Raw genomic sequence first — 25,418 nt, 5'->3', positions numbered from 1 at the left:
GCCCTGGCAGCAGGAATGATAAAGTCCCTGCAAACTTTACCAGACATGGCTTTTATCCACGACCTCACAGGTTAAGCCCGTGCACCAACATAAAGGGTACAAAGAGTCGCCTCCTATCAACTTCTCCTGAGCTCGTTTACTTGACTCACACTGCAGAGAAAATCCAACTTCTCAGACAGAGCCGTGATGCGGGTCTGCAGCACTGAAACTACAGATTAAGAAGGGCTTTAGATATGTCTAATGCAAGCTTATTACATGTAATGCAGAGGCCATAGCACATTTCTTTAATTATTTATATATATGTTAAACAATACTTTATTATGTAGGTTGGTTAGTTAAAAAGGAAATAACATCTCTAACTAACAGAGAGAAAGCTGTCACAGGCTGCTTATTTTATAAAAGTTGTGGCCTCAAGGAATTTTAGAATGGAATTATCTTCTTTCTTACTTAAATGGTTGTTATGTGTTTCCTTTGCTAAAGGAAAAAACTTTAGGTTTTAGAAAATTCAACCAGCTCTTAATATGGCTGCTGCTCAGATACTTCTTGGTCATTTCTCTCAGTTAGGAACCTTCTTACGCAACAATGACCAGACACCAAACGTTTTGCACAGCAACTGACCTTGGGGCGGGGGTGGAGGTGTGGATACAAGGAGCACACCAACTTCTGTTACAGAGAACTAGAGTTTGCGACTGTTGACAGAAAAGTACAAGTACACCATGAAAACTACATCACATACACTATATTGCCAAAAGTATTCGCTCATCTGCCTTTACAGGCATATGAACTTAAGTGACATCCCATTCTTAATCCATAGGGTTTAATATGACCCTTTCCAGATATATCAGCTTCCAGATATAACAGCTTCAACTCTTCTGGGCAAGCTTTTCACAAGGTTTAGGGGTGTGTTTATGGGAATTTTTGACCATTCTTCCAGAAGTGCATTTGTGAGGTCAGACACTGACGTTGGACGAAAAGGCCTGGCTTGCAGTATCTGCTCTAATTCATCCCAAAGGTGTTCTGTCGGGTTGAAATCGGGTCAGGTCTGCATGGCCATGGAAACCCATCCCATGAAGCTCTACGCACTGTTCTTGAGCTAATCTGAAGGCCACGTGAAGTTTGGGAGTCTGTAGCGATGAGTCTGCAGAAAGTTGGCGACCTCTGTGCCTCAGCATCCACGGACACCACTCTGTCATTTACCACTTTGTGGCTGAGTTGCTGTCATTCCTAATCGCGTTGACTTTGTTATAATACCACTGACAGTTGACTGGAATATTTAGCAGCGAGGAAATTTCACGACTGGACTTGTTGCACAGGTGGTATGTGTATATAGTAATATGGAGTATGTGTATATAGCATTGTGGAAAGTCTTGTGTATGGGTGACTTTATTTTTATCTCTTGAAGCAGAGATTTCCTAACTTCCATGTTTTTCCATCTATCTGTTTAAATGTGATCTTTCTTCTTCTGGCTTTTTCATTTTGCCTTGTTATTTCTCATCAACCTGTCCTCCCTTCCATCTCTATCGCTGCTCTTGGACAGGTCATTTATGAGCTCTGTGGCGTAAGTTTAATTTGTCATGTGCCTCTTATCCTTAGCCTCTCCTTGTTTTCATTTCATAAATTTCCATGCTGTTGAAAGTGCTTATAATTAAGTGTGCAACAGCTGCGATTGGTGTCAGCCATAAATTCTCATTCATTTGAAATGTTGTTGAATGCCCCAAAGGCCGTCCAGGAACGAGATAATCAAATCAAGATGCTGAGTGAGCAGGTGGAGCAGTATACAGGAGAGATGGAGAAGCACGCCCGGCTCATTGAGGAGCTTAAAACATCCACAAACAGAGATAGAGGTGGGTGGTGGACATTAACTGATCACCTTCCTATCAGTGATAATTTATGTGTGTAAAGTGGTTTTCAGTCATTGTATCTTTACCTTTCATTCACCATTCTTCCCTCAGTAGACCTTTTAGACTTTTTTTAGTTCTGATGGAAAAAAGTCTTTTGAACGTCACAGGAAGTTTAGACAAAAAGTCAAATCAGTGTGTAAAGTGATGGTTAATCAAAGACGTACTCTCAGAAATCATCCTGAGAGAAATCACGTTGTATGACTTAAATGAGAATTAAATGAACTGAACAGGTTACTGGTAGAAAAAATAAACACTGGTTGTAGCCCTAAACAGGGAAGAGGTGCAAAAAAAATAAAATAAAAATCAGAAATCAATTTTTTAATTTATGCACAAGAATAGAGAGCTGAGAACAAATAAGATTTCCAATGGAGGGCAGTCTTATCAGGGATTGTTCAAGTCTTTCTAAAAAAAAGAATCTGTGTTTTTCCATGGAAAATGAGATGTGAATTGAATAAATCAAAATGACAAGCCACTGTTTTGGTTTAAGGGTTCATGACTTTGGTGTAGCCTCGCTGCACTGATTGGTTTAGTCGTTACCAATAGCTGCTGTCAGCTGTAAGGCTTTAAGATATCAAAGAGCCAGATGTTTCCCCTGAAATATGTAGAGCGCAAAACGCAACTGACAGGGTAGAATATTGGAGTCAAACTGCTTGGTTGACAGAATCCAAATGATGATAATTTATATTTTTCTTCCTGTAGGATGCACATGTAGAGTAGGCAACTGTTTGAAAATACATCAGTTTTATTAAGTGGAAATACTTTTCAATAAGGTAATAATTCAATTTTTTCGTCTGCTAACAGGTGAACAAATGTAACGCCGCCATTAGTAACTTTAAGGGCATAAGTTTGATCCTAGATCGTAATTTACCAGGAGTCAAGGGAAGTTCAGTTCATCCTTTTGCTAAATAAAAGCTTATGAGTAAGTTGGAAGTTTTTTAACAAACGTTATGTCTGATAAACACAGATGACCTTGATTTGATGACATTATAAATAATTAGATTCTCTGAGCAGTGGAGGGCTTCTTTTGCCAGCATTTCTAAGTAATTACTAGCGTTTCTTTTTATTTGTTTAAGCTCTTCCATCGACTGCACAGCAGAAGAAGGTAGAGGAGCTGACGTCGAAGCTGAGGGCTGCAGAGACCAGAGCAATGGAAGCAGAGCAGGCGGTAAAACTAGCAGAAGCTCACGCTGAGGAGAAAGACAAAGCAATCATTGAGGCCTCAAACCGCTTGAGCCAGTACGAGTCTGTAAGTCTACAATAACTCTCTCTTTCTCCTTTGTTTTTGACTTTGACTTCCAAGACTTGTTTTCATCAAAATAAAATGATTTGACCCTTAATTTCCAAAAGTTGAGGCCTGAGAATTTTTTATTTTTTTTTGTCTCTCTGCCATCTCTTCTTACTTTTAATAGGGATGTTTCAGTGGCTATGTGACTGTGGTGTGATCAACACGCTTTTTGGGTCTACAAGCATGTGTTTGTTTGTTTTTTCACCATAGCTAATTGTATCCTGACATCCCCATAAAGCGAATGAGGAAAAATAAACAAGGAAATAAAGAAAGTGAGACAAAACGAGTGCTTTTTGATGGATGAGTAATCACAGTCCTATTTCTCTGCTGCAGGGCATCTATGGTCTGGAAGTGGCCATTACGGAGATCAAAGAGTGTAAAAATCAAATTAAAGTGAGAGATCGTGAGGCAGAGGCCATGACTAAAGAGATCAACCAGCTTGAGCTGAGAATCAACGACCTCATGGATGAAAACGAGGATTTCCGAGAAAAACTGGGTCAGAATTCTTAAACACATAATTGTTCTAATTGTTCATTGAGAGAGTCTATTGAGAGAGCACTGAGTGATCAGGAGGAGTGAAATTTGATCAAATACTGTTGTATATTTTGGTCTTGACCAGGTTTGGAACCAAAGCAGGAAGTGGATCTGACTGAATTCAGGCGTGCCAAAGATCTCAGGCAACGTCAGTACAAAGCAGAAAACCAAATTCTGGCTAAAGAGGTAAAATGAGATCACCAAGGTTACAGCTGTAGTTTTCACAATCACTGAATTGGCTTACTTTGAACTTACTGCTGTTATTTTTAATTTCTCTCTAGATTGAACGACTAGAAGAGGAGCGACTTGAACTAAAGAAACAAGTCAGACGCATGGCGAAGGCAAGAGGTGACTGAAATCATGGCTTGGGTAGCACCCAAACATTCTGTGAATATTACTACTATACTTTTGGCAAAGTCATTGGTTTATTCCGGGATGTCACTGTTTGCAGATAGTATCAAACCTGTATGGTTCGATTCTGTCCACACAACACAGAAGTAAGCTGCAGTTCAACTTTGGTCACCTAAAATGTGGTCATGAGACGCTTTCCCACATGGCTGTGCAAAGGGTATTTGTGCTCAGTACTTAAAAGCTGTGAAACAATCAGGAGATACTGTTTCATTTATCTGATTCAGTGCTTTGGTGTGGCTTTACATAGTTCACTTCACCTCTGCAGAAAAACACTGCCCTGCTTCATTTTCTGACTTTTTCTGCCTGAAAATGACTTATGACTTAAATGACTTAAAAACCTTTTTTTTTTTTAGAAAAATTCTTCATAGTCATACTGCACAGCAGGGCCAAGAATGTCTTTTTTTAAATGTTTTTTTTTAACAGCATTAGACAGACTTTAAGGGACCACCTGAGCATGACCCGATCCTCAAAACCTGTTGTAGGATGACTTAATGTAGAATCTTAATTACTCAGTTACTCGGTTACTCAACTATAATGAAGAACCCTGTACTTCCCTACCCCCTCTACTGCACTTTCTCTTTCTGTACTTCCTTCTATGCCTGCACTCTATCTCTACACTGTCACCCCTGTCACCTCTGACAGAGTCTGACTAGTGGTTTCCTTCTATGTAACTTACTGTTAGATTTGATGTTATCTGTACTGTTATATCCTCATTTTTAAGTCGCTTTGGATAAAAGCGTCTGCTAAATGCATAAACATAAGGACAGAGGCACCAGAATGCAACGCAGAGCTCACTGTTACATAATCCAACACAGAATCATCTTTTTTTTTTAGAAGTAACCAATTTTATTCATCAGATCCATCCACTCGATCAGACCTTTAGTTGTTTGAACAACTTTGAGAATGAAGTGGTTGCTTTGCCTGGTCATTGAGGGATGAAAACCTATGATGAAAACTTGAACACTGAATAGTTTAGCATATGGCACTGAACATCTTTTGATGGTCATTAAAATGGTTTGGACAATAATAAGGCAAGTGTTACCCACTTGTACTGTGCGTAACTGGTTGGTTGTCAGTCACTGTGGAACAAGTGTTCTAGCTGTGTTTTGTGTTTCTACATGGTTGTCTTTTTTTTTTATCTTTCATTTTTTTTCTTTCTTTAGCACAGACCCAGTTTGTGTTAAAAGTGTTTTAAAGTTTTGTATACTTTGATGAACAGGAAAGTGAGAGGATAGTGTTCAGAGATAAGACTTACAGGTTAAATTGTCATCCGACTAATCAGAGATGGTGCATCTCTAAAATTATTATTCTACACCCATTTGGCTGATTAAGTTGCAATAGACCTCAAAACTTGTAACTAGACACTTGACAGTGCTGCTTGAAACTAACTAACTAAACATAAAAATCTAAACAGCTCGTCAAATGTATCACATTTGGGTTAAGTGATTATTATCACCCCGTTTTATTGCTTATTTGAAATCTTTGAGAGATTTCTTTCCTTCTTCAAAGTGGTCAGATGTCATGTGGCTTAACATAACATTTGTGCTGTGAATCAGCTGTGTCTGCAGGGATCCCACAGTCAAGCTTGGAGCTGGATGAAGATGTAAGGCCACGCAGGAAAGAACAGGTGCCTCTCAAAGAAAGCAGCGTTTACACAGACCAAGAGATCAGACGCAAGGTAATCATGTCACTTTTTGCATTTCAACTTCAGGAAGAAAAAAAAAATAGTCTCACTTTGTAGAACCAAGAATTGTATGTTAATTTAAGAGCTGATAGGCTTTAGTTTCCAATGCATTCATCTTCAAATAATCCCTCTTTGAAACAGACTTGGTTGCACAATCCATACTCAAAGCTAGTAAGTAAATAAAGTAAATACCATGAGATAAAGAATGATTTTGAAAAGAAGTGGAAACGAGCCTTAAAAAGAAACAAACACAGTCTGGTTACAACCATTTCCACAGAGTTTTGATTCCAAAAAACAGATAGAAACCGCAACTAACAGACTGTCATGTCACAAAGGAACCAGAGTAGATTCTAATCAGCTACAAGCTCTCTCAAACTGGCTGATGTTGGGGTTCATGAGTCCTCTGTCAGGAGAACACTGAACATCAGCGTGCATGACGAAGTTTTGAGGAAAAAGATGCTGCTCTCCAGGGATAAGATTGTTGCCCGATCGAAGCTTGAAGTTTGTATGATTCAATTCAGTTCAGTTTGTTTATATAGAGCCAATTCACTAAAAGTCTAAAAGTCATCTTGTGGCAGTTTCAAGAGTAAGTAAACAAGTTCAACACAGTCCAAAAAGTTACTCCAATTCATAGTAATATGATTATGCTCAAACAAGAGGGCTGCTGGAACCATGTTTTGTTGACAAATAAGAACAAAACTATGTTTTTCAAGTTTAAAATAGAAGCTTTATCTATGTAGAAAGGAAAAGTCACAGCACAGATGACCCCACTTGTTAAACATGGTGGTGGTAGTATCATATTTGGGGCTGCTACTGCATCTGGGCTAGGACAGCTGTCATTGATGCAGCAATGGCTTCTGCATTGTATCGGTGAACTTGAAGGGGAAAAAAAAGTTGGGATATCCATCTGTTAAAGCGATGATACCAAGCACACAAATCACTCTCGCAAGAGACCTGTCAAAGAAAATAAAAGTTACAACTTGGAATGGCCAAGTCACAGTCTCGACTTTAATTCAGAACAAATGTTCTGGTGGGACCTGAGGTAAGCTGTTCGTGTGAGAATTCTGACAACACCACAAAGTTGAGGCTCATTTGTACGGAGGAATGGGCTGAAGTTGTTGCTACACAAGACACAAGAGTGTCACTCACAGAGGTTTACATACTTTGGGTTCTCTTTTTTTCCCTTTCCTTTTAGGATATATGTGAAAATCCTGATTATGTTTGAGGACATAGTTACTGAAACTTGTTTTTTTTTTTTTAATTCAATCACCACCGCCAAAAAGGAGAAAAGAGACGAAACATTTCATGATTATTTCCTCAATTCTTCCCCCTCTGGTTGGAGTACATTTCTGTGATACTTTTTTTGGAGTGAATCAGCTGATGTTATGTTTCCCTGTTTATGCCAATTGGATACCATGGAATGACCTATGAAAGAAAGGAAACTCTTCCATTAGATAATTGTGAAAGTATGTTTTCCTTCATTAAATACTGTCAGTGGTTACAAACACATGCACACACGAAAAACAAATGAGAAACAAACAAGTTAAACAAACTGGCAGGAAATCTGTGAGAATGAATAACTATTTTTCATGATCGGAATCTTGTTTATTTAAGCCAGACGTTAGGAGTTCCAGTCCATTTTTTTTTTTTTTTTACCTCTTTCACATGACATGAACTTTTCATTGCAGAATGAGTACCTAGAAAAACAACTGAGCAGTAAAGAGAGAGAGCTGGAACTTCACAAGACGGAGTTTCAGGTCAAATGTAAGTTTGATTTGCACACATAGTGAAAGACAGCTTTGACACTATTAGTCACTTCAATAAACCACTGATTTTTTGTTGTTTGTTACCAGTTACAAGCTGGGATGTATTTAAAGATAGATTTATTGTAATGTTGTTTTTTTGTCTTAGACTTTATGTGAGATTCTAATATCTCAGAGCTCATTCCTTCCCTGTTATCATCCCTCCTGTGTGTTAAATCATAGTGGAAGAACTGTCAAAGGTAAAGAGTGATCTGGAATCTGCACTAAAAGACATCCTTCAAGCTAAGAGGATTAACCACGAGGCTGCTGCATGCGATGATGCCGTCTCTGTTCCTAGTCTGAAAAAGCCGTCTAATGTAAGTTTTTCTCTTGCATTAAAGCCAATTGAGATACACTTGTGTTTTTTTCTTCTTCTTCTCCTTCTTTGGCATGGTAACTGAGAAATTTTGATTAAAAAAAATGTTTTCATCCAGCCAGATGGATGGAGAAGGATTACTTCTTTACTTTAATTTCTTTGGCTTTTTTTTTTCCCTGATTCCTTTCCAGATTTTGAAATCAACAGCTCAGGTCCAAACCCAAACAGACCTCATCATATATTGTATAGGCTGTGCAATAAGTGAATGATATATTATATGGTATTTTACATGAATTGGGCTAAGTGTTCAGTTTGATCTACATGCCACATGTTGATGTCAAAATTATTTTCATTTGATTGTCAAATCAAATTATATTATACATTCCATATTAAATACAAATAAGCACCTCAGCCCCTTCGAGGCTGTACAAATAACGACAAATGTTCACAGCAAAATGATCGGACCTTTTCATGGTTGAAACAGTAGAGCCCCATAGTGAAATAACGCGCCTTGAGCAAAGTCTCGATGTCAACAAGAAAGAAGAAAAGTTGTTAGCAAGTGCAGGTCAGCTTGTTGCAGAAATGGTTAGATTGTAGTATTGGTATGAATGGTATTGGCTGATTTTAAAAAGTCTTCTCCTCCTTTGCAGTACATTAGGTTTTTGCTCTCTATGTTTAAATTCCCATTGAAACAATAAGTTTCGCACAATCTCTTTTTTCCCACCTAGTTGTGTGATTTGCTGTGGAGAACACAACAGATGTCCCTCTTAGTTGTTTCTGTCACTTGGCAACTCACTACACAACAAAAGCAACAAGCTGCGAAAAAAGATGTAGTGAGGTCAAACCTTTCGATTACATTACTCAGTATATGGTGATGCAATAGAATGAGACAACAGGGACAGATAAGCAGCTTTTGTGGCTTTTCAGCAATAGACGGATCTTTAAGGAATCATTCAGAAGTATCAGGTACCATCCACATGCAAATCGAAACAAGCAGGTCACACTTTAAATCATCAGTCCTGTTTCAGAGACTGCATCTTCAATTTATCATCCATTGCTTTTTATGTTTGTGTTAACCACATTAATCTTTACTCATCCCTTCTTGTCACAGGCTATAGATGTCATTGGCATGGGTGGGCCGTCTGAGTCTGATCTGAAGTCTCAAATACATCAGCTGGTGGGGAGAAATAAAGAACTGCGACAGGAACTGAAATTGTCTCGTGAAGAAGCAACCAGCACCTTCAGTCAGTTGGTCAGAGCCAAAGAAAAGGTACTGTCATAAGTGTCAGGACGGAAAGAGTAATGACAGACAGTAATTGTTTTCTTTTAATATACAGATTTTATTAGTAGTTTTTTTCTCATCTTTTTTGCTCTCACCACTTTTGGTAAGAAAGCAAAGCTGCATGAGTTGTCAAGTTGTTTTAAAGTCGAGCAGTTTTTAGAGTTTGTTTGTTTTTTTAAGCCAAACTTATATAGGTCATATCTGCTAATGTCCTTCGTACAGATCATCAGAACTAATTTCTTACATGGAAATTGTCTATCAGACAAAATTAGGGCAGAAAGAACTGACCGCACGAAGATGACAACAGTGGCATGCCTGACCTGGGCTGTGTCAGTACCTGTTCAGGTCAAATAATAATCTCCTCCACGAGTCTCCCACATCTTCAGCGTTCACTTTACCTACATTCGATGCTAGATTTTTTTGATGATAGTTTTGTTTTTCGTGGTTCAGGCTTTGATGGCACACATTCATGTTGCAAAACAACACTAAGAAGGAAAACTTGTTGAACTTCCACAACAGCCAGCTTTCACCACCGCCTGCTGTCCACTCCTGAGGTACCTGTGAATATAAACCTGCCAGGTGGTAACTGTATTCCTCTGCACTCAGAGAAAAAGCATGTGTATGATGACATCCCGGCGACAAAAGTTATGATGCATCCTTAAAGTAAAACTAACTGTCGTAAGTTAAACGAACAACAGCACTTGAAGAGCTGCGAATATTTTGGTTGCATTGTTATTTTTCTGTCGAGTTTCTTCGCTTTGCTTTAGTTAGTGGCTTCGTATTCTGATGACGTCTTCCTCTGGGCATTCCAAATAAATTTACACAAACGAAGAATCTCCTTCATCACACACTCTTTCCTTCCTTTGATGTTGCACAACAACTGTGTGTCCTGTGGCATCAGCTGTCACGGCCATCTCGAGAGCAAGAATTTAAGGCGTGGGTTGTTTTTTTTTTTCCCAGTAAAAAATTAAGCAAATGGCAGTGAATTGCTGGTTCTTTTGAATACTCTTGCTCTGAAAGGGAAACTCCCATAAATACATATGTGACAGAGCCTAGTGTGAAAATTTGATGTCCTGACTTGACCATAAAAGGCTTCCCTCCATGAGTGACTGACTGTCCTTTTGAGGCAAACAAAGTAATGTGTTTTTGTACAGATAATGTTTGTCGAGATCATATTACAAAAGGCTTGACAACAGGCTATGTTTGGCATTTCTTTATCACCTATTCCTGTCAGGTGATCCAGCTGGAAGGTGAATTGGAACTGCTTAGAAAGTTAGGCAGCCGTGGAGTCACCCCCCGACCTCTGACCCTCCCTGAGGGCCTGGGCCCCAGCAGCACTGAGGTCATCAGTTCCCTGAATGAGTACGCTGTTCGACTGCTTCAGGTCAGTGTCACTGTTCTCTGAAGACCCCGCCTGAAATAACTGTAAATCAAATGCTTGTCAACTTAGCAAAAAAACAGAAAAAAGAAAAGAAAAAAAGATTGTACAATATGGCTGTTATTTAGGAGCTCAAAAACAAGGAGGAAAAAAGCAAGAGGCTCGTAGGAACACTGGAAGAATATAAAGAGAAGTTTGCCGTCATCAGCCACCAACAGGGACTTCTCTATAAAGAATATCTAAGGTGGGTTAACAGGAAAGTGAGTTACAGCATAACTTCCCATACAAAATCTGTGAAAACTATATATTTTTTGTTTTGTTTTTTAGCGAGAAGGCAGCCTGGCAAAAGGAGAAGGAGACGTTCACAGAGATGAAGAACAAGTTGGAGGAGCAAAAGCAGGTGGACGATGTTAAAATCCAGCAGCTAAAAGTAAGTTTGATAAATAAACGGTAGTAGTTGCTTGTTTTAATTCATTTTAATTATTTTATTTCTTTCTATTTATATTCTTTTACATATTTTTAATGCTTTTTCTGCTCCCTGCGGCAATGCTTTTATTTTATGTAAAGCACTTTGAATTGTTTTATACATGAAATGTGCTATACAAATAAATTTAACTTTGACTTTAAAGGCTGCAAGATGCACTGCATTATTGTGTTGTTACCCTATGGTGGCTCTCATTTTCTCCACCACACACACACACACAAAGATATATACACACACACGCGTGACTTTTGATTAGTTTCAGTATTAAGGACCTACAGCATTGTACTAGATGGATCACAGGCAAATCTCACCCGAACACCCATCCTTTTACTCATTAAATGTGAAACACATAATAGAAACAGACTCGAAATGTTGTGCAAAACCAGTAAGAATCTTGGACGGCACAGATTCCAACATGTGTAACAGGTCCAGCCCCACATTTGAATGAATGAGAACAGAAAACAAGTGAATAAGTCAGCAAAAACGAGATATATATTTTGCGAAGGCGGTTGCGGTTTGATTTGAACTTACCCATTTTCCTCTCAGGACCTGCTGGACACTCTTCAGAAAGACCCAGAGGAAATCAGGAGACAGCTGAGCGAAGCATTTCGCAAGCTCACAGTCCTGAAGGTTAATGAGAAGAAACTGACGCGGCGCTACACCGCCCTGCTGGAGCAGGAGGAACACCTCCGCAAGGAAAACAGCAAGCTGAAGGACGAAAGCAGCCACATGCAGGCTTCTGTCATCCAGAGGATGGGTTACCTGCAGAGGTTCAAGGTAGCCGCAACATATTTTCAGGGTTGAAAAGTAATATTTTCTGATAGAATCATCCTGTTCTATCAAATGTTGTGCATTAGATAAAAGCTGCAGCTGTTTTTCCTTGAGGGATTTCCACTAGAGTCAGTAAAGTCAGTATGAGCCTGTGAAATATCAATTACATGTCCAATAATTTCCATTTGTATTGCGTCAGAAAAATTGATTAAACTCTCAGTGAAGGTGTTCCACTGCAGGAGGTCAGAGCAAGAAACCAACTTTCAGAAGTGAGATGCAGTTTTTTTCTGGTTGTGCCACACATTTTTTCACTCGCTCTCTCCTGGACGATTGTGTTGTTCGAGCTTTCTCTCCAAAGTACTGTAGGTGTTCTGTTTGATTCAAGAGAGGAGACACATTCCTCTTCAGAGACTCTTTTCAGCAAAGCTTCTGGAGACTTTGAGTCATCTTTTCAGCCAGTGTTTTCGGATATTCGCAGGTTTTCACGGTGCCATCTATAATATCATCTCCCCAACATCTTTTTACAGTGCACCGGCCTCCTCTTTGCATTGCTGTTTTTGGTCCTGATAAATGCTGCGACTGTGTTCCCACAAATGTTGTTGTTTTTTCCTCTTTGGCGTCCATCTAAAGTCATGACGCAGACTTGCAGATGAACACATCCCACAGGTCTAAAACTAATGTTACATTCATCTTCATGGAATTTAAACTCTAAAATTCAAAAGTATTTCTCAACCTTTTGGTTTTGATGGTTTATTAGCAGAAAATCTGTTAATCCTACTATATATTCACCTTGATAGATATAAGGAAATATCTAGTGTGACGCAGCACTACATAGAAACATTTATGACCAAGGATTCAAAGGCCAAACCTTCACAAATAAATGTTGTGAGGACCTTCCTTGCTCTGAGGCGCTCTGCTGTATGTAGCCTTCAACATTTGTCTGAGACAAACCTCTGAAAGTCCAGGTGATAGACATAAACACATCAAACATTTTCCAAGATCATAGCAAATCATTTTTATCAATATAGTGACTAATAAAACCCACTGCTTACAAATCAATGAAATTAACAATAAATGAAGGTTTCTTTGACGTTTTATAACTAGTAATAATGATGATTGGAGTCTGCAGTGGATCTGATTTCAGCACCAGCTTGTAAATAAGTTGGTTTTTCAGCCAGACAGAGCAAAACTGTCCCCGAGGGTCCCTTTTCTCTCTCCATTACCGTTTTGATTTACTTCTTCTAGTCCATTGAACAACAGTAGCATGTGATCCTTTCCAATATGAAACTCCCTATATCCATAGTCTTAATTCACAGTTTTTTGTGAGATACTGTGAGACTTTAACTAATGTAGTGAGCAAACAAACACCAAAAAGGTCAGTTATCTTATCACACCACATGGTGTTTGTCTTTTGTTTCTTTTTCAGGAAATGGCTGCATATAAGATGGCAGCGCTGCAGAAGGCCTTGGATGATAGTGTTCCCTCATCAGACCTGGAGAGAGCTAATAAGCAGTACACAGAGCTGACAGTCAGATATCGAGACATACTACAGCGGGACAGCCGCCTCATACAGAGGACCACCCACCTTGAACATTTGGAGGTTTTAAAACACATTAATTGCATTTTCAGTACTCTTCCGACATGTACATATAACCAGTATTATTAAATGACTCCCTCATCTTTTTTAAAACAATGTTTTTGTCCTGTCTCTCAGAGCGAAAACGAGTCTCTTCAAGAACAAATCTCTGGCCTGAATAAAGAACTTGAGATCACAAAGGAGAAACTGATTACGTTAGAGCAAGTGTGGGAGAACACCAGCTTAGTTGGTACGTACAGGATCGTGCTCCTTGTGGTTATTTTGATCTCCGAAGAAACGTGGTGTTTTTGTTCATTTTGAATATGGAATGAACATTGCTGCTAATACTGTTACTATACTATACTATATTACAAAACATTTCAGTCAGGTCTTGCCAAACGATATTTTGGACATAGATTCAGGGCCATATAAGGAAAAGCTTAGTCATGTACAAGCAGCTTTGTCAGGACATCATTGTTACCAACAAAACATTTGCAAGGATCTCATAATGCCACAGGGTAACAGCCCAGGCTTCCCACTGGCTCAGAAATGACAGTGTTTACATATGTTGTATTGTAGACTCTCTTCCTGAGCTTTAATCTATTGTTCTGCTCTGCATGTTTGCACTGTTGTTATAGAATAGATGTTTATCACACAGCTTGAGTACATTTAGCTTCATTATGGTTGCTCATTGCCTTTGAGATGTGGCTAACATGGCTATGACAACCATGTCCCTACAAAGAGGATGTTGAGTGTCTTCATAACTTTATGAATTTTGGCAAAAACTGCAACAAAAAGAATCTGCGCCTTGCTCCCAAGAGGAGCAATCACTGCTCCACAGAACCTCAGTCACATCTGATACAGATTAGATGATCTTGTAATAATTTTGGCTCAAACTTAAAGTAACAGTAAATCCAAGTTTATTGATGCCAACCATGACATGTTCTTTTTCTTCTTTTTTTTGTTACCCCCAGGTGGAGAAACTGGCATAGATAAGGCAGACAAGACGACAGTCAGCAATGAGATGCTATCTGCTGCAAGACGGATCACTACTTTAGAGATGAAGGAGTTGAATGAGAGGCAGAGAGCTGAGCACGCCCACAAAATGTATGAACACACAAGGAACTCCCTGAAACAGGTGGAGGAGCGCAACATCGAGCTGGAGTCCAAATTTGCAGAAGTAAGAGACCAAGGAAAACAGTCTTTTTCTGTCAGGCAGTTAAGAGTTGGGTAACAACATCACAGAGTTCAAATAAACAGCTCAAATAGCTTCAGGTGATTTGGTTCAGCTGGCAGATACTTATCTAATTTATTTGTATTATATGAGAACAGATGGGTTTTTTTCACACTCTACAGAGCCTGTGTGATTGCAGAGTGCTGAAAACTTCAATACAGCTCAGACATATTTGTCTGACAAGTGTTTCTTTAATGGCTCTTATCAATAAGTTCTATTATTTTGTTTATCTTCAGTTGGCCAAGATGAATGCAGAGGCGCAAAAAGTTGAGCGGGAGCTAAGAGACGAGCTGGCGGACAGCATCAGCAAAGCTGCGAGCAACGCCGACAGAGCCAGGATTGCAGAGCTGGAGAAGGCAGAGGCTGAGCTCCGCATTGAAGTTTCTAAGTACGTTTTGATGGTGTTGATAGTGTCCGAGCATCAGATTGATGGTTTATGCTCTCATCCTGAGATTTACGGTTGTGTTGAAAACTGCATTTGCAATCATGCCATTACTTTGGGAATAGGTTTTGAAAGCCAAAATGTTTTTGAAGTCATAAGAAAAATAAGCTTGTCATGATTGCAGTTGCAATGGGAGAAGCTGGAAAATTTAACGGGGGTGGAAATCACCTATAATGTATTTTTTGGAATCATTTGTCTTTTTGAAGAAATTACGTTTTTACAGTAATAATTCATGGAACTAAAGGAGTGCTATTAGAAATACGTTAGGATTGGTTGAACCAGCCTTCCCACAGATTTTTGTTTTTACCTGTAAATGTTCAAATCTGTTGAAGTCTTAGCACATCAAAACTCATTAGACTTGCGGTCGTGTAAGAAATGAACACCATGCGATTACCAGATTTTATGTATCAGGACACAATAAACAAATACAACCTCAAATGAACAACATACATATTTATTTCTTTGTTTAATAAAAAATACACCAAAGGTGTGTGGAAAAGTCCACCAGTACTACTGTCATAGGAATTAAGAGGGTATGTAGCAACCAGGTATTGCTAATCAAATGCACTCATCAGCAGGTGTGAGCACTGCTATAAAAGCAGACATTTTGGCAGTTTGTTTTTTCTGGAAAGATTATCCACAAGTGGAAAACTTTCAAGACAATCTTCCCAGGAGTGGTTGTCCTTGCAAGTTCATCCAAAGGTCAGACTGTGCAATGTTAGACGTGTCACGTGTTGTTCATCTGAGGTTGTTTTTACCTCATTTCAAGGACCAGATGATTTATATGTTCTGTCTCAGTTCAGAAAAAAAATGGGGGTTGAGTGGGTTTACTTTCTCTATCACACGACTCTCTGCTGCTATGTAAAATAGTGCGCACGCTTTCCTTTGCTTCCACTTGTGTGCAGGCTTCAAGAGGTGTCTGATGTGGCCATGACACAGGTATCTGCTCTACAGGCCAGACAGAAGTCCAAACATAAAGAAATAGACGCTTTAAGGAGACAAATACTGGATTACCAGGTAGATTACCAACTGCATTTTTTTTCCTTGTCAAAACTTGCAGAATCGGATACTTTACTGCTGTTCTTGTCTGTTACACATGATAACCTGATGTCAACGACGGTAAATCATGTTTAACGCTTACATGATAAAGAAAAACAAAGTCAAATTTACATGTGGTCTGTTTACAAAAATTATGGTGAAAGCTTCTTACAGTTGAATGATAGTTCACTCAGTACTAAAGAGGTAAAAAGGATGTTTTGTAGCACTCAGTCAAACATCAGGGGACAGTGTCTTCACGCTGAGTGTTTTTCTCAGTCACAGTCAGATGAGAAGGCTCTCATTGCAAAGCTCCACCAGCACATCGTAGCTCTTCAGCTCAGTGAGTCGGAAGCCATGGGTAAACTGGAGGCCGCCTCCTCTCACATCCAGCAGCTGGAGGCCTACAAGCTGCGTGCAGAGCAGCGGCTGGATGCCAGCGAGCGCAGTCTGTTTCTCGCCCGCCAGGAGGGCAGAATTCGCTCCATGCACCTCCGACAGACCATCCAGTCTTTGCGCAGGCAGTTTGCTGGAGCGTTGCCGCTTCCCCAGCAGGAGAAGTTCTCTGTGATGATGGTGAGACTCCAGGAGGACCGAGCAAAAGCCCAGGAGGAGAGGAGAAAGGCAGAGGAGGAGAGGCGTAGGGCGGAGGGAAGAGCTGAGGAGCTGGAGCTGAGGCTTCGAGGACTGGAGGAGCTCATCTCAACACTGAAGGATGTGAAAGGGGCCCAGAAGGTCAGTGGCAAAACACGCCATTGGTATCTTGCCACAATTATTCGTTAGTTTCTGTCGTATTTCCTCTGTAGACCACTAAACTGTGTATAATGTGAAACAGGTAACCGAGTGGCACAAGAGGATGGAGGAGGCTCGCCTACAGGAGCTGAGGAAGGGCAGGGAGCTGGTTGTCCAAAGGGAGGAGATCAGATACCTGAAGAATCTCGTGGAAGAACAAGACCGAACGATCTGCTCACTGGAGGAGGACATTGTGCAGCTAAACAATGTGAGAGAAAAAAAACTCTGAAAGTCACTAAATCCAAACTCACAAATTTGCTCATTTGTTGTCATTGTGTTCAGAAATAGCTTCGTATTTAAAAGGATTACTTTGGCTTAATTCACTTACACAGAGGTGAAGGGTAAGGTTGCGGTGAGGGCTTCACATATTTCAGAGCTTCACTTGCTACTGAGTACATACACACACTGGTGGTTTTAATGAGGTGTTTCAGAAATGGTTTCTCTCTTCTTTAAGCTTCAAGAAGAACGCCAGCTCACATGGGATCAGAGAGAAGTCGAGTTGGAGCGTCAACTGGATCACTACGAGAAGCACCAGAATGCGATTGTCAGTGGTGGTGCAGAAAAGGTAAAGCATTGCTTTCTGATTTCAATAGTGAAATTGATCAAATTTAGAATAGGCAAAGCATATTTATACCAAAACAGACTGGATTCCCTGCATTTAGTCCATCTCTGAAACATAATAGCTGTGTTTTTGTTTGGTACAGTTTGAGGAAGGTACTGGATCCCTCCCAGACCCAACGCTACCTCTTGCACATCAGTTAGAGTTCGCTTTGGGTAAAATCAGAGAGCATGTCCGTACCATCCAGGACACTCAGGCCACCTGCAGACGTTTGGACATGGTATGGTATTCAGTCTCTCTTTGTACAGTCAGCATTCCTTCTCAGTTAAATGTACAGCATCGACAGCGTTGTTTCTTATTGGTTGAGAACTAACCCAAACATTTCTTCATTTACAGAAGTTGAAAGAGAAGGAAGAAGCTCTGTGGAAGGCAGAACAGAACATCATATCCAGAGATAAAGTGATCAATGAGCTGCGTCTTCGGCTTCCAGCCGCTGCCAATAGAGAGCGCCTGCTTGCAGACCTCTCCAAGCACAAAGAGGGCCACTCAGACTCTCAGCCCGCCCTGAAGCTGGCCCACCAGACCATCAGAGATCTCCAGGGTCGACTGGACAAAAAAGAAGACGTGTTAAAGAAATACCAGAACCAGCTGGCTCAAGCCAGACAGGTAGAGGGAAAATAGGAGTGTTTTGCATTTAGTGCATTGTGGTGTATTGGGGATGGTCGCCTTTAAACAGCCTGTGTGTAGATGATGCAGGAAGAACTCTGCTGACACAGACTTGGTCGAACACAGAAACCTTTATTGTCAACCAGGTCCGTATCATAATTACAGATTTGATGCATCAAGTCTGGAGAGATGTGTCAACCCTGGATTCCCCAAAATCTCTGACTTACTGAGGGTGCGGTCTTCGTTCAGTAGAATCTGCCTGTTCCTAGTGACCTTGAAGATGTTGCATGTTCCCATCACTGAGCACAAAGCCTGGACATGGTGTGTGTGTAATTTTGAGTCTATTCTTGGACAAACTTACTGGGAAGTTAGTTATTCTCAAAATGTCCTGATTTATACCCATAATTCCCTTACACAGATGGCAATTAACAGACTTCTTATCATTTTCCCAAGGCAACTTTGCACAGGTGGTAAACATCAGACACTACAGCATTTTATCAGTTATTATTCGGTTGTTGTCTACTCTGCAAAACAGGTGGATAAACAGAAACTTCAGCATGGCAGTTAAAGCTAACTAATCTAACTATGTCATTTATCACTGTAGTAACTGAAGATTGAGACAGTAATGGAAGAGCTATTCAGATAATTTATTTAGCAGAAGTACCAGTGTAGATTAACCAATCTGACCTATCGATGGATGGGACAAAGAACATCTGAGGGGATGTTAGAAATAGATCTTTTGGGCCCCGTTCGATTTTGAAGGTCAGATTTGGGAGAGTTTGGAGGCAGGATGAACAGGTTCAACTCTTTGTAGTGTTCTTTTTTCAGCAGAGTTTTACACTGTAAGAACATGATTACTGTCTGTCAGTGGTTTTAATGTTGGCATGTGTATATTTTAAATTTTTCTACTTTTTACTGTTCTTTTACTGTACTGTTTGCTTGTGTCACTAAGCTGCATGTCGTTGATACAGGATCAGGAGGAAATGATAAAGAGGCACCAGGAGGAACTGAGAGTGTTGCATCAGAAGTTGGACTTGTACACAGACACCTCACTGGACCGCTTCAAACAGACAGCAATGGTACTGTCGACTCCATTTACCTCTACTCATAAAGACTTGACCTTTCTGGGCTGAAGCTCACAATGGCATTAGCACATGTGTTTCCTTGGAATGCCCCATACATACATGTATAACTGTGTGTTAACTGTTTCACTCCTACCCTTTAATGCTTTAGCACAGGAGATGTTTCAGGACCATGTGCTGAAGCTTGTAGTGTTTCCCTCCAACTGTGCAGAACAAAAACAATCAAACGAAAAAGTTTCAATGGCAAAACTAAATTGTCATTTGTTTTCTAAGCGCTTTTTACTGGACTCTTCTTTGAGCACTAGTTGAAATTTCAAGTTGTCTTTGCTTGACCTGGTGTTAACTGTCCTTTGTTCAGGAGCTGATGAAGAAGCCCACTCTCAGGGTGCCAACCTCCAGGCACCTGGAGCGTTTGGCTGAGTTAGAGCAAACTGTGGCGGAGCAGGACATTTCCCTCAGCTCTGTCACCGAGAAGCTTAAGCTGACCACAGCTGAGCTGGAGCGACAGAGGACCAACGTGGAAACACAGGCTAACAAACACGCCGACGAGATGGCGAAGTGATTATCCCTATTTAATTTTTTTGTTTTGTTTTGTTTTTATCCTTATCTTTGACACAGTGGTGACCTGTGAAGTTTAGACTCAAGCAGAATTAGAATACTTTAGATAAGTGGTTTAAGTTAGGAAGCCGGGATTACACCTACTGTAGGAAAAACCATATGGGTACTCACATAAACCCCCTCCCCCGCCCACCCCCTCACACACACACATACACACACACACACACACACACACACCCCAGTTCGCTCAGAGGTTTTCTTAAACAATAATTCAAGAAAAATGTACCACCTCTGGTATGTTCACACAGCTGTCCAAAATCTAAAAGTTAAGAATTCTTAAAGTTTGAAGAAGTCTTTGAGCTAAACTTAACATTTTTTTGCAATTCTTTACAAGTTCTATAAACCACAAAATTCCAAAAAGTAATTTGCAGATATAAAGCTGCTAAATGTTGTACAGTAATCAAATAAATATGATAATAATCAATAAATAATCATATAAATATTTACTTCAAGAATGACAAACCCTGGACATTCCTAATGAAAGAGTTCACCCGTCTGCATTATCAGTATAGTTTTATCATATCTAGAAGTTATTTAGTCCTGTAAAAACTATATTTATTTAGATAAATAAATAAAATGAAATCAAAGTAAGTTGAATATTAAAGTGCAAGTATAAAGCTATTTCACCATACAAAAACCTTTAACCTTATTGACATGCTCCATATGGCAGCTTTAGTCAAACAACGTAATTCTCGCTGGATTTTATTGCAGAGATTAGGTTCCCTCGGTACAAGCTTCGTAGCTCCAGTGAAGAGATTCAAAAACGTAATACTGTCAGACTTGGAGGTATAAGATAATTCCAGAGACCTAACACTTACTTATGGTAAATTCAAGTTAATTCGGCTTTACGTGTTAACAGAAAATCAGATTAAAGAGTGTAAAGTTCAATAGTGTACTGGGATATAGGTATTTCAGCCATAGAAGAAGCAAAACCAATGGAAGGAATGGAACTGACAAACCCTGACTGTTGTCCTGACAGAAAGTCTCTCCACTTGTGTCCAAGTAAACTGGCCCAAGCTGTACTTTGTGGTAGAATTATAACCAATTAGATTAAAAAAAAAAGAATATGTAGAATAAACCTGCAGGCTGTAGGCAACTTATTTGAAAACCAGACAATTTTGGTCATATGTTTAAATCAGCCAAACAAGTTTCTTTTTAAATCCCTGTCCTATCCTCAAAACCAACACAGCGCAAGTTCTGAAATTAAATGTACAAAAGTACATTTTTTTTACCTATAAACTTTATTTTGGCCTCAACTTTCATGTGAAAGGATGCAAATTCTGCATGTTTTCAGTTGTCTTACACATGTTAAATTAGGTCAGAATTGCTTAGACTGAACTAGTTGCTTTAAAACTAACAAAGTTTTTTTTTTTGTTTTTTTTTTTTGTACAGCCTAGAGAAGAATTATGTTGCCCAGTTGAAAGCTCTGAGTGGTGAGAATGAAGATCAGAGGAGTCGGATAGCTCAGATGGAGAAGGAAATGAATAACCTATGTACGGAGCTGGAGGCCCAGAAGGAGGCCAACGTTCGCTCTCCCAGCAACACCATGAAAAACCTCATGGAACGACTGAAAGCACAACTCACCCAGAAGGAAAAACAGCTCAAGGTTTTTCAGATTTTCTCCTTTTTATGCTTTTGTTTTATTTGGCTTTTTAAAGGGATCAACATGAAGTGCTTGGGCGAGCTCATTTTGAAGCTAAGAGCAATTTATTTCTACTCAGTGTTTCTGTTTTCCCTTAGTACCTCTGTTTCCCAGTCCAAAGATGTGAATTTAAGCTATAGTGCTCGTCTGTTCTTTTTGTTGAGCGTATGATCAACTGGCAGCTACACAGGGGCGTACTGAGAACTGAATAATTACTGCTAATCAGCATTTTACTTGTGTAGATGAAAGCCGTTTCAACTGTTTCAACTAAAAAGTGCTAAAAGTAGTTTTGTACAAAAATTAGTGCCCAAAAATGATCTGCATTCTGGTGTATTAACTGTAAAACACTGCGTGTTTTCTCAGGCTCTCAGTAAGGCTCTGTTGGAGCTACGGGCGGAAATGACGTCAGCCGCAGAGCAGCAAGTCGTAGCCAGCGCTGCACAGAAAGAGGAGAGTCTAAATGTCCAGTTACTGCTTGACAGACACACCAAAGACCTGAGGGTGAGAGCGCAGTGTTAACACAGCCGGCTTGTTTTTCATACATAGGGCATATTATATTCACTGTTGAAGTCATTAATCAGCACATGGATAGCTTAGCCAGATCGTTTAGGTTACACAAACAGAAACAGTATTCATAAAACAGGACTACAGAAAAATAAATGACCTCGGCTTTATCACTGCCAACAACCTGTTGTAGGTGCTTCTGCTTTGTTTAGATTTACAGTCCAATGTTCTTGGCTCCACTGCAGCATCCACATGAATACGAGTCAGTCATAAGGTGAAACTGGTGAATACTGTACACGCCCACTTCTGTACACAAACACCATGTTTGACATCTGGCTGACTTCAGCTGGCCCTCACTTCATATATTAATCACCATTTATCTCGAGAGAGAGGCTTAACCAGATACACAGAGAGATTTGGCATCAATGGACTTGAAGGTTGTCATGATTTATTTTGACTCATTAAAAAATAACTATATATATATATATATATATATATATATATATATAAATAGTTTATGTGACATGACATAGAAGACATAAATGCTTTATAAGGTTGCACAAGATGAATTACTTTCTTCTGCAACTCCTTTCAACTTTTTCACATCTAATGCACTCATGAGTGTGTTATTGGCTCAGAATGAACAACAGTGCATTAGTGATATGAAGAATGTCACCCAGAGCAACACTGCTGCTCAGTGATGTGGCCGTTTGCACCTGGTATTAGAATGCAACTCAACTTTCATGTCCCATGTCAACACTTGTGATCAGATGTCATTTGTTTGCAGGCTTCTTTATATGGGTTCTCCGGGCTTTCTTTAGGCCTTTCAAGGTTTTTCTTTGAACATTGGATTTTTTTTTTCCCCATTTTGAGTCCTGTCCTAGTACCTGACCATTTTCAAAGGAACGTGTTTGGGTTTTTTTTGTATGTTTGTTCAGAGTCAAATTTGAATTGTACACTGTGTGCACAATTATTAGGCAAGTGAGTATGCTGACCATATCATGATTTCAAGGCATATTTTCTTACTCCAAGTTGTAAACTTGAATTAACCATAGCAGGTGATGTGTATATGTGTAATGAGGGAGGGGGTGGCCTCGGGAGGTCAACACCCTATATCAACGCGTGTATATTAGTTAGGCAGCTTCTTTTCCTCAAAATAGGCGAAAAAAGAGATTTAACTGACTCTGAAAAGTCAAAAATTACAAAAAGTCTCTCAGAGGGATGCAGCACTCTTGAAATTGCTAAGATATTGGGGCGTGTTCACAGAACCATCAAATGTTTTGTTGCAAATAGTCAACAGGGTCACAAGAAACGTATTAAGAAAAGAAAGACTAAAAGATTAACTGCCAAGGATTTGAGAAGAATCAAGCATGAAGCTACCAGGAAGCCATTGTCTTCCAGTGCTGTCATATTCCATAACTGCAACCCAGCTGGAGTACCCAGAAGTACAAGATGTTCAGTGCTCAGAGACATGACCAAGGTAAGAAAGGCTGAAACCCAACACCACTGAACAAGATATAAGCTGAAGCGTCAGGAATGGGCCAAGAAATATCTGAAGACAGGTTTCTCAAAGGTTTTATGGCCTGATGAAATGAGAGTCACTCTTGACGGACCAGATGGATGGACCCGTGGCTGGATCACTTCGACTCAGACACCAGCATGGTGGAGGTGGGGTACTGGTATGGGCTGGTATTATTAAAGATGAGCTGGTTGGACCTGTTTGGATTGAAGATGGACTCAAAATCAACTCCCACACCTAGACACTTTCTTCAAGCAGTGGCACAAGAAGAAGACTGCATATTTAAAAAAGACATTTTTTAACATATTTTTATGTAGGACGATGCTCCATCAGATGCATCCAAATACTCCACTGTGTGGCTAGCCAGAAAAGGCTTTAAAGATTAAAAAAATATGACATAGCCCCCTTTCTCAACTGACTTGAACCAAATTGAGATAATATAAGTCTCAATAATATAATTCTCACTTAAACAGATGAAAATAAGAAAGTGAGGTGGGAAAATATGTGTTTTTAATTTAGTTGCGTAATAATTCTGCACACTAATAGTTGCCCAATAATTGTGCACATTATAGATATTCTCCTAAAAAAGCCAAAACCTCACTTTAACTTTCTTGAATATTCATGTTTGAGGTTTATTAACATTTTGGATTGACCGAGAGTCCTGTAGCTGTTCATTAATACAAATAATCCTCAAAAATATGACTTACCTAACACAGTGTATGTTTGTGCAATTTGTTATTCGCCGCCTGTCAGGAAAAAAGACGCTGTATAAGCTGTATAAGAAAAATGCCAAAGGCAACACAGTTTGACAGACAAAGCTTTTTTTTTCACCAACAATGTGATTTTCTAAGAGCTATGAGCCAAACCTCTCTCATATCTCAGCATTGTGTGCAGTACATCCAAGAAAAAGAAAAAAAAACTTGATTGGACAAAAGAAAAAGGCAGGTCTGAAAAAAAAAGAAAGAAAAGCCACCTACGTGCTGTACCTGAATGTGACGTGCTGTTTGCCAAAGCCTCTTCAGCAGTCTTCATGGAAGGGTGGCTGTCAAGAAGCCAGTCAGAAGAAACGGAAATAGAGAGAAAAGGCTGAGGTATGCAAAATGTCACAAGAACTGGACTAAAAATCAGTGGCAACAGGTCTTATGGAGGGATGAATCCTCCACAGAGCTCGGAATGGAACAAAAGGCAGCCAACATCCAAGGAAGAGCTTTGAAATGTCCTTCCAGAAGCCTGGACAACTATTCCTGGAGACTATTTAAATAAGTTATTTTCCATTTATGTACACATGATTTAATATATAACTGCAATTACCCCCCCCCCCCCCCCATTCTCCAGCCACTACATAAAAGATCAGGGGTTGGCCAAAAAATAATATATAAATCCCACTACTCACAGCTTGAGCGCTGCTCTGATGTCGCTAGAATGAACATACATGAGGAGCAGGAAGCTTTCTGTCAAATAATTTCCTTTTCATTTCCTTCCAAACACCGTTCAAGCAAGAAAAAGTCTCAGTGAAAACTCTTGTTCTTGTGTAAAGGCACATGAGGTGAGTAGGTGTCTAGTCAGCGTGACCCCAGACGCTTTTGTATGTATACTAATATAAGAACTAATCACATGATTCCTGTTCAATCAGCTCTAAAAAGACCAGGGTGCTGACGTTTCAGTTTCAGTGCCTGCGTACAACTATTACACAGCCTGCTATCCTGCTCCTATTCCATATCTGCTCTGAATTATCTGATACCAATGCACCCTCAGTGCATTTACAGCTGTACTTAAAACTGGCCACTTTTAATCAGATAGTCCAGGATGCATGTTGATGTGTAAACAGCTTCTGTGTTTTCTTTATGTGCGGAATGCTTGATACCATGGCAGGAAGATTTATCAGGCTGTGGAATCACAGA

General features: G+C 39.7%; 1 protein-coding gene across 3 annotated transcripts in view; it reads left to right on the top strand.

Moving 5' to 3' along the window:
- The window catches only part of cep290 (centrosomal protein 290), a 48,300-nt gene that overhangs the window by 9,133 nt on the left and 13,749 nt on the right, over positions 1–25,418 (top strand). For all 3 annotated transcript variants that reach the window (XM_072386424.1, XM_072386423.1, XM_072386422.1), the window contains 27 exons: positions 1,721–1,844; positions 2,975–3,147; positions 3,520–3,682; positions 3,806–3,906; positions 4,002–4,068; positions 5,688–5,809; positions 7,504–7,579; positions 7,801–7,934; positions 9,045–9,203; positions 10,450–10,599; positions 10,722–10,837; positions 10,921–11,023; positions 11,624–11,854; positions 13,275–13,448; positions 13,563–13,674; positions 14,399–14,604; positions 14,895–15,046; positions 16,006–16,117; positions 16,415–16,870; positions 16,971–17,135; positions 17,382–17,492; positions 17,632–17,766; positions 17,883–18,152; positions 19,124–19,231; positions 19,593–19,792; positions 21,245–21,458; positions 21,858–21,995. In XM_072386424.1, coding sequence (XP_072242525.1) covers positions 1,721–1,844; positions 2,975–3,147; positions 3,520–3,682; positions 3,806–3,906; positions 4,002–4,068; positions 5,688–5,809; positions 7,504–7,579; positions 7,801–7,934; positions 9,045–9,203; positions 10,450–10,599; positions 10,722–10,837; positions 10,921–11,023; positions 11,624–11,854; positions 13,275–13,448; positions 13,563–13,674; positions 14,399–14,604; positions 14,895–15,046; positions 16,006–16,117; positions 16,415–16,870; positions 16,971–17,135; positions 17,382–17,492; positions 17,632–17,766; positions 17,883–18,152; positions 19,124–19,231; positions 19,593–19,792; positions 21,245–21,458; positions 21,858–21,995 — 4,272 coding nt within the window. The remainder of the gene's footprint in view (positions 1–1,720; positions 1,845–2,974; positions 3,148–3,519; positions 3,683–3,805; positions 3,907–4,001; positions 4,069–5,687; positions 5,810–7,503; positions 7,580–7,800; positions 7,935–9,044; positions 9,204–10,449; positions 10,600–10,721; positions 10,838–10,920; positions 11,024–11,623; positions 11,855–13,274; positions 13,449–13,562; positions 13,675–14,398; positions 14,605–14,894; positions 15,047–16,005; positions 16,118–16,414; positions 16,871–16,970; positions 17,136–17,381; positions 17,493–17,631; positions 17,767–17,882; positions 18,153–19,123; positions 19,232–19,592; positions 19,793–21,244; positions 21,459–21,857; positions 21,996–25,418) is intronic.

This window comes from Leuresthes tenuis, unplaced genomic scaffold (genome assembly GCF_036924035.1).
Source record: "Leuresthes tenuis unplaced genomic scaffold, fLeuTen1.0.hap1 SCAF_5, whole genome shotgun sequence".
Lineage (NCBI taxonomy): Eukaryota > Metazoa > Chordata > Actinopteri > Atheriniformes > Atherinopsidae > Leuresthes > Leuresthes tenuis.
This window is presented reverse-complemented; position numbering and strand designations above follow the sequence as displayed.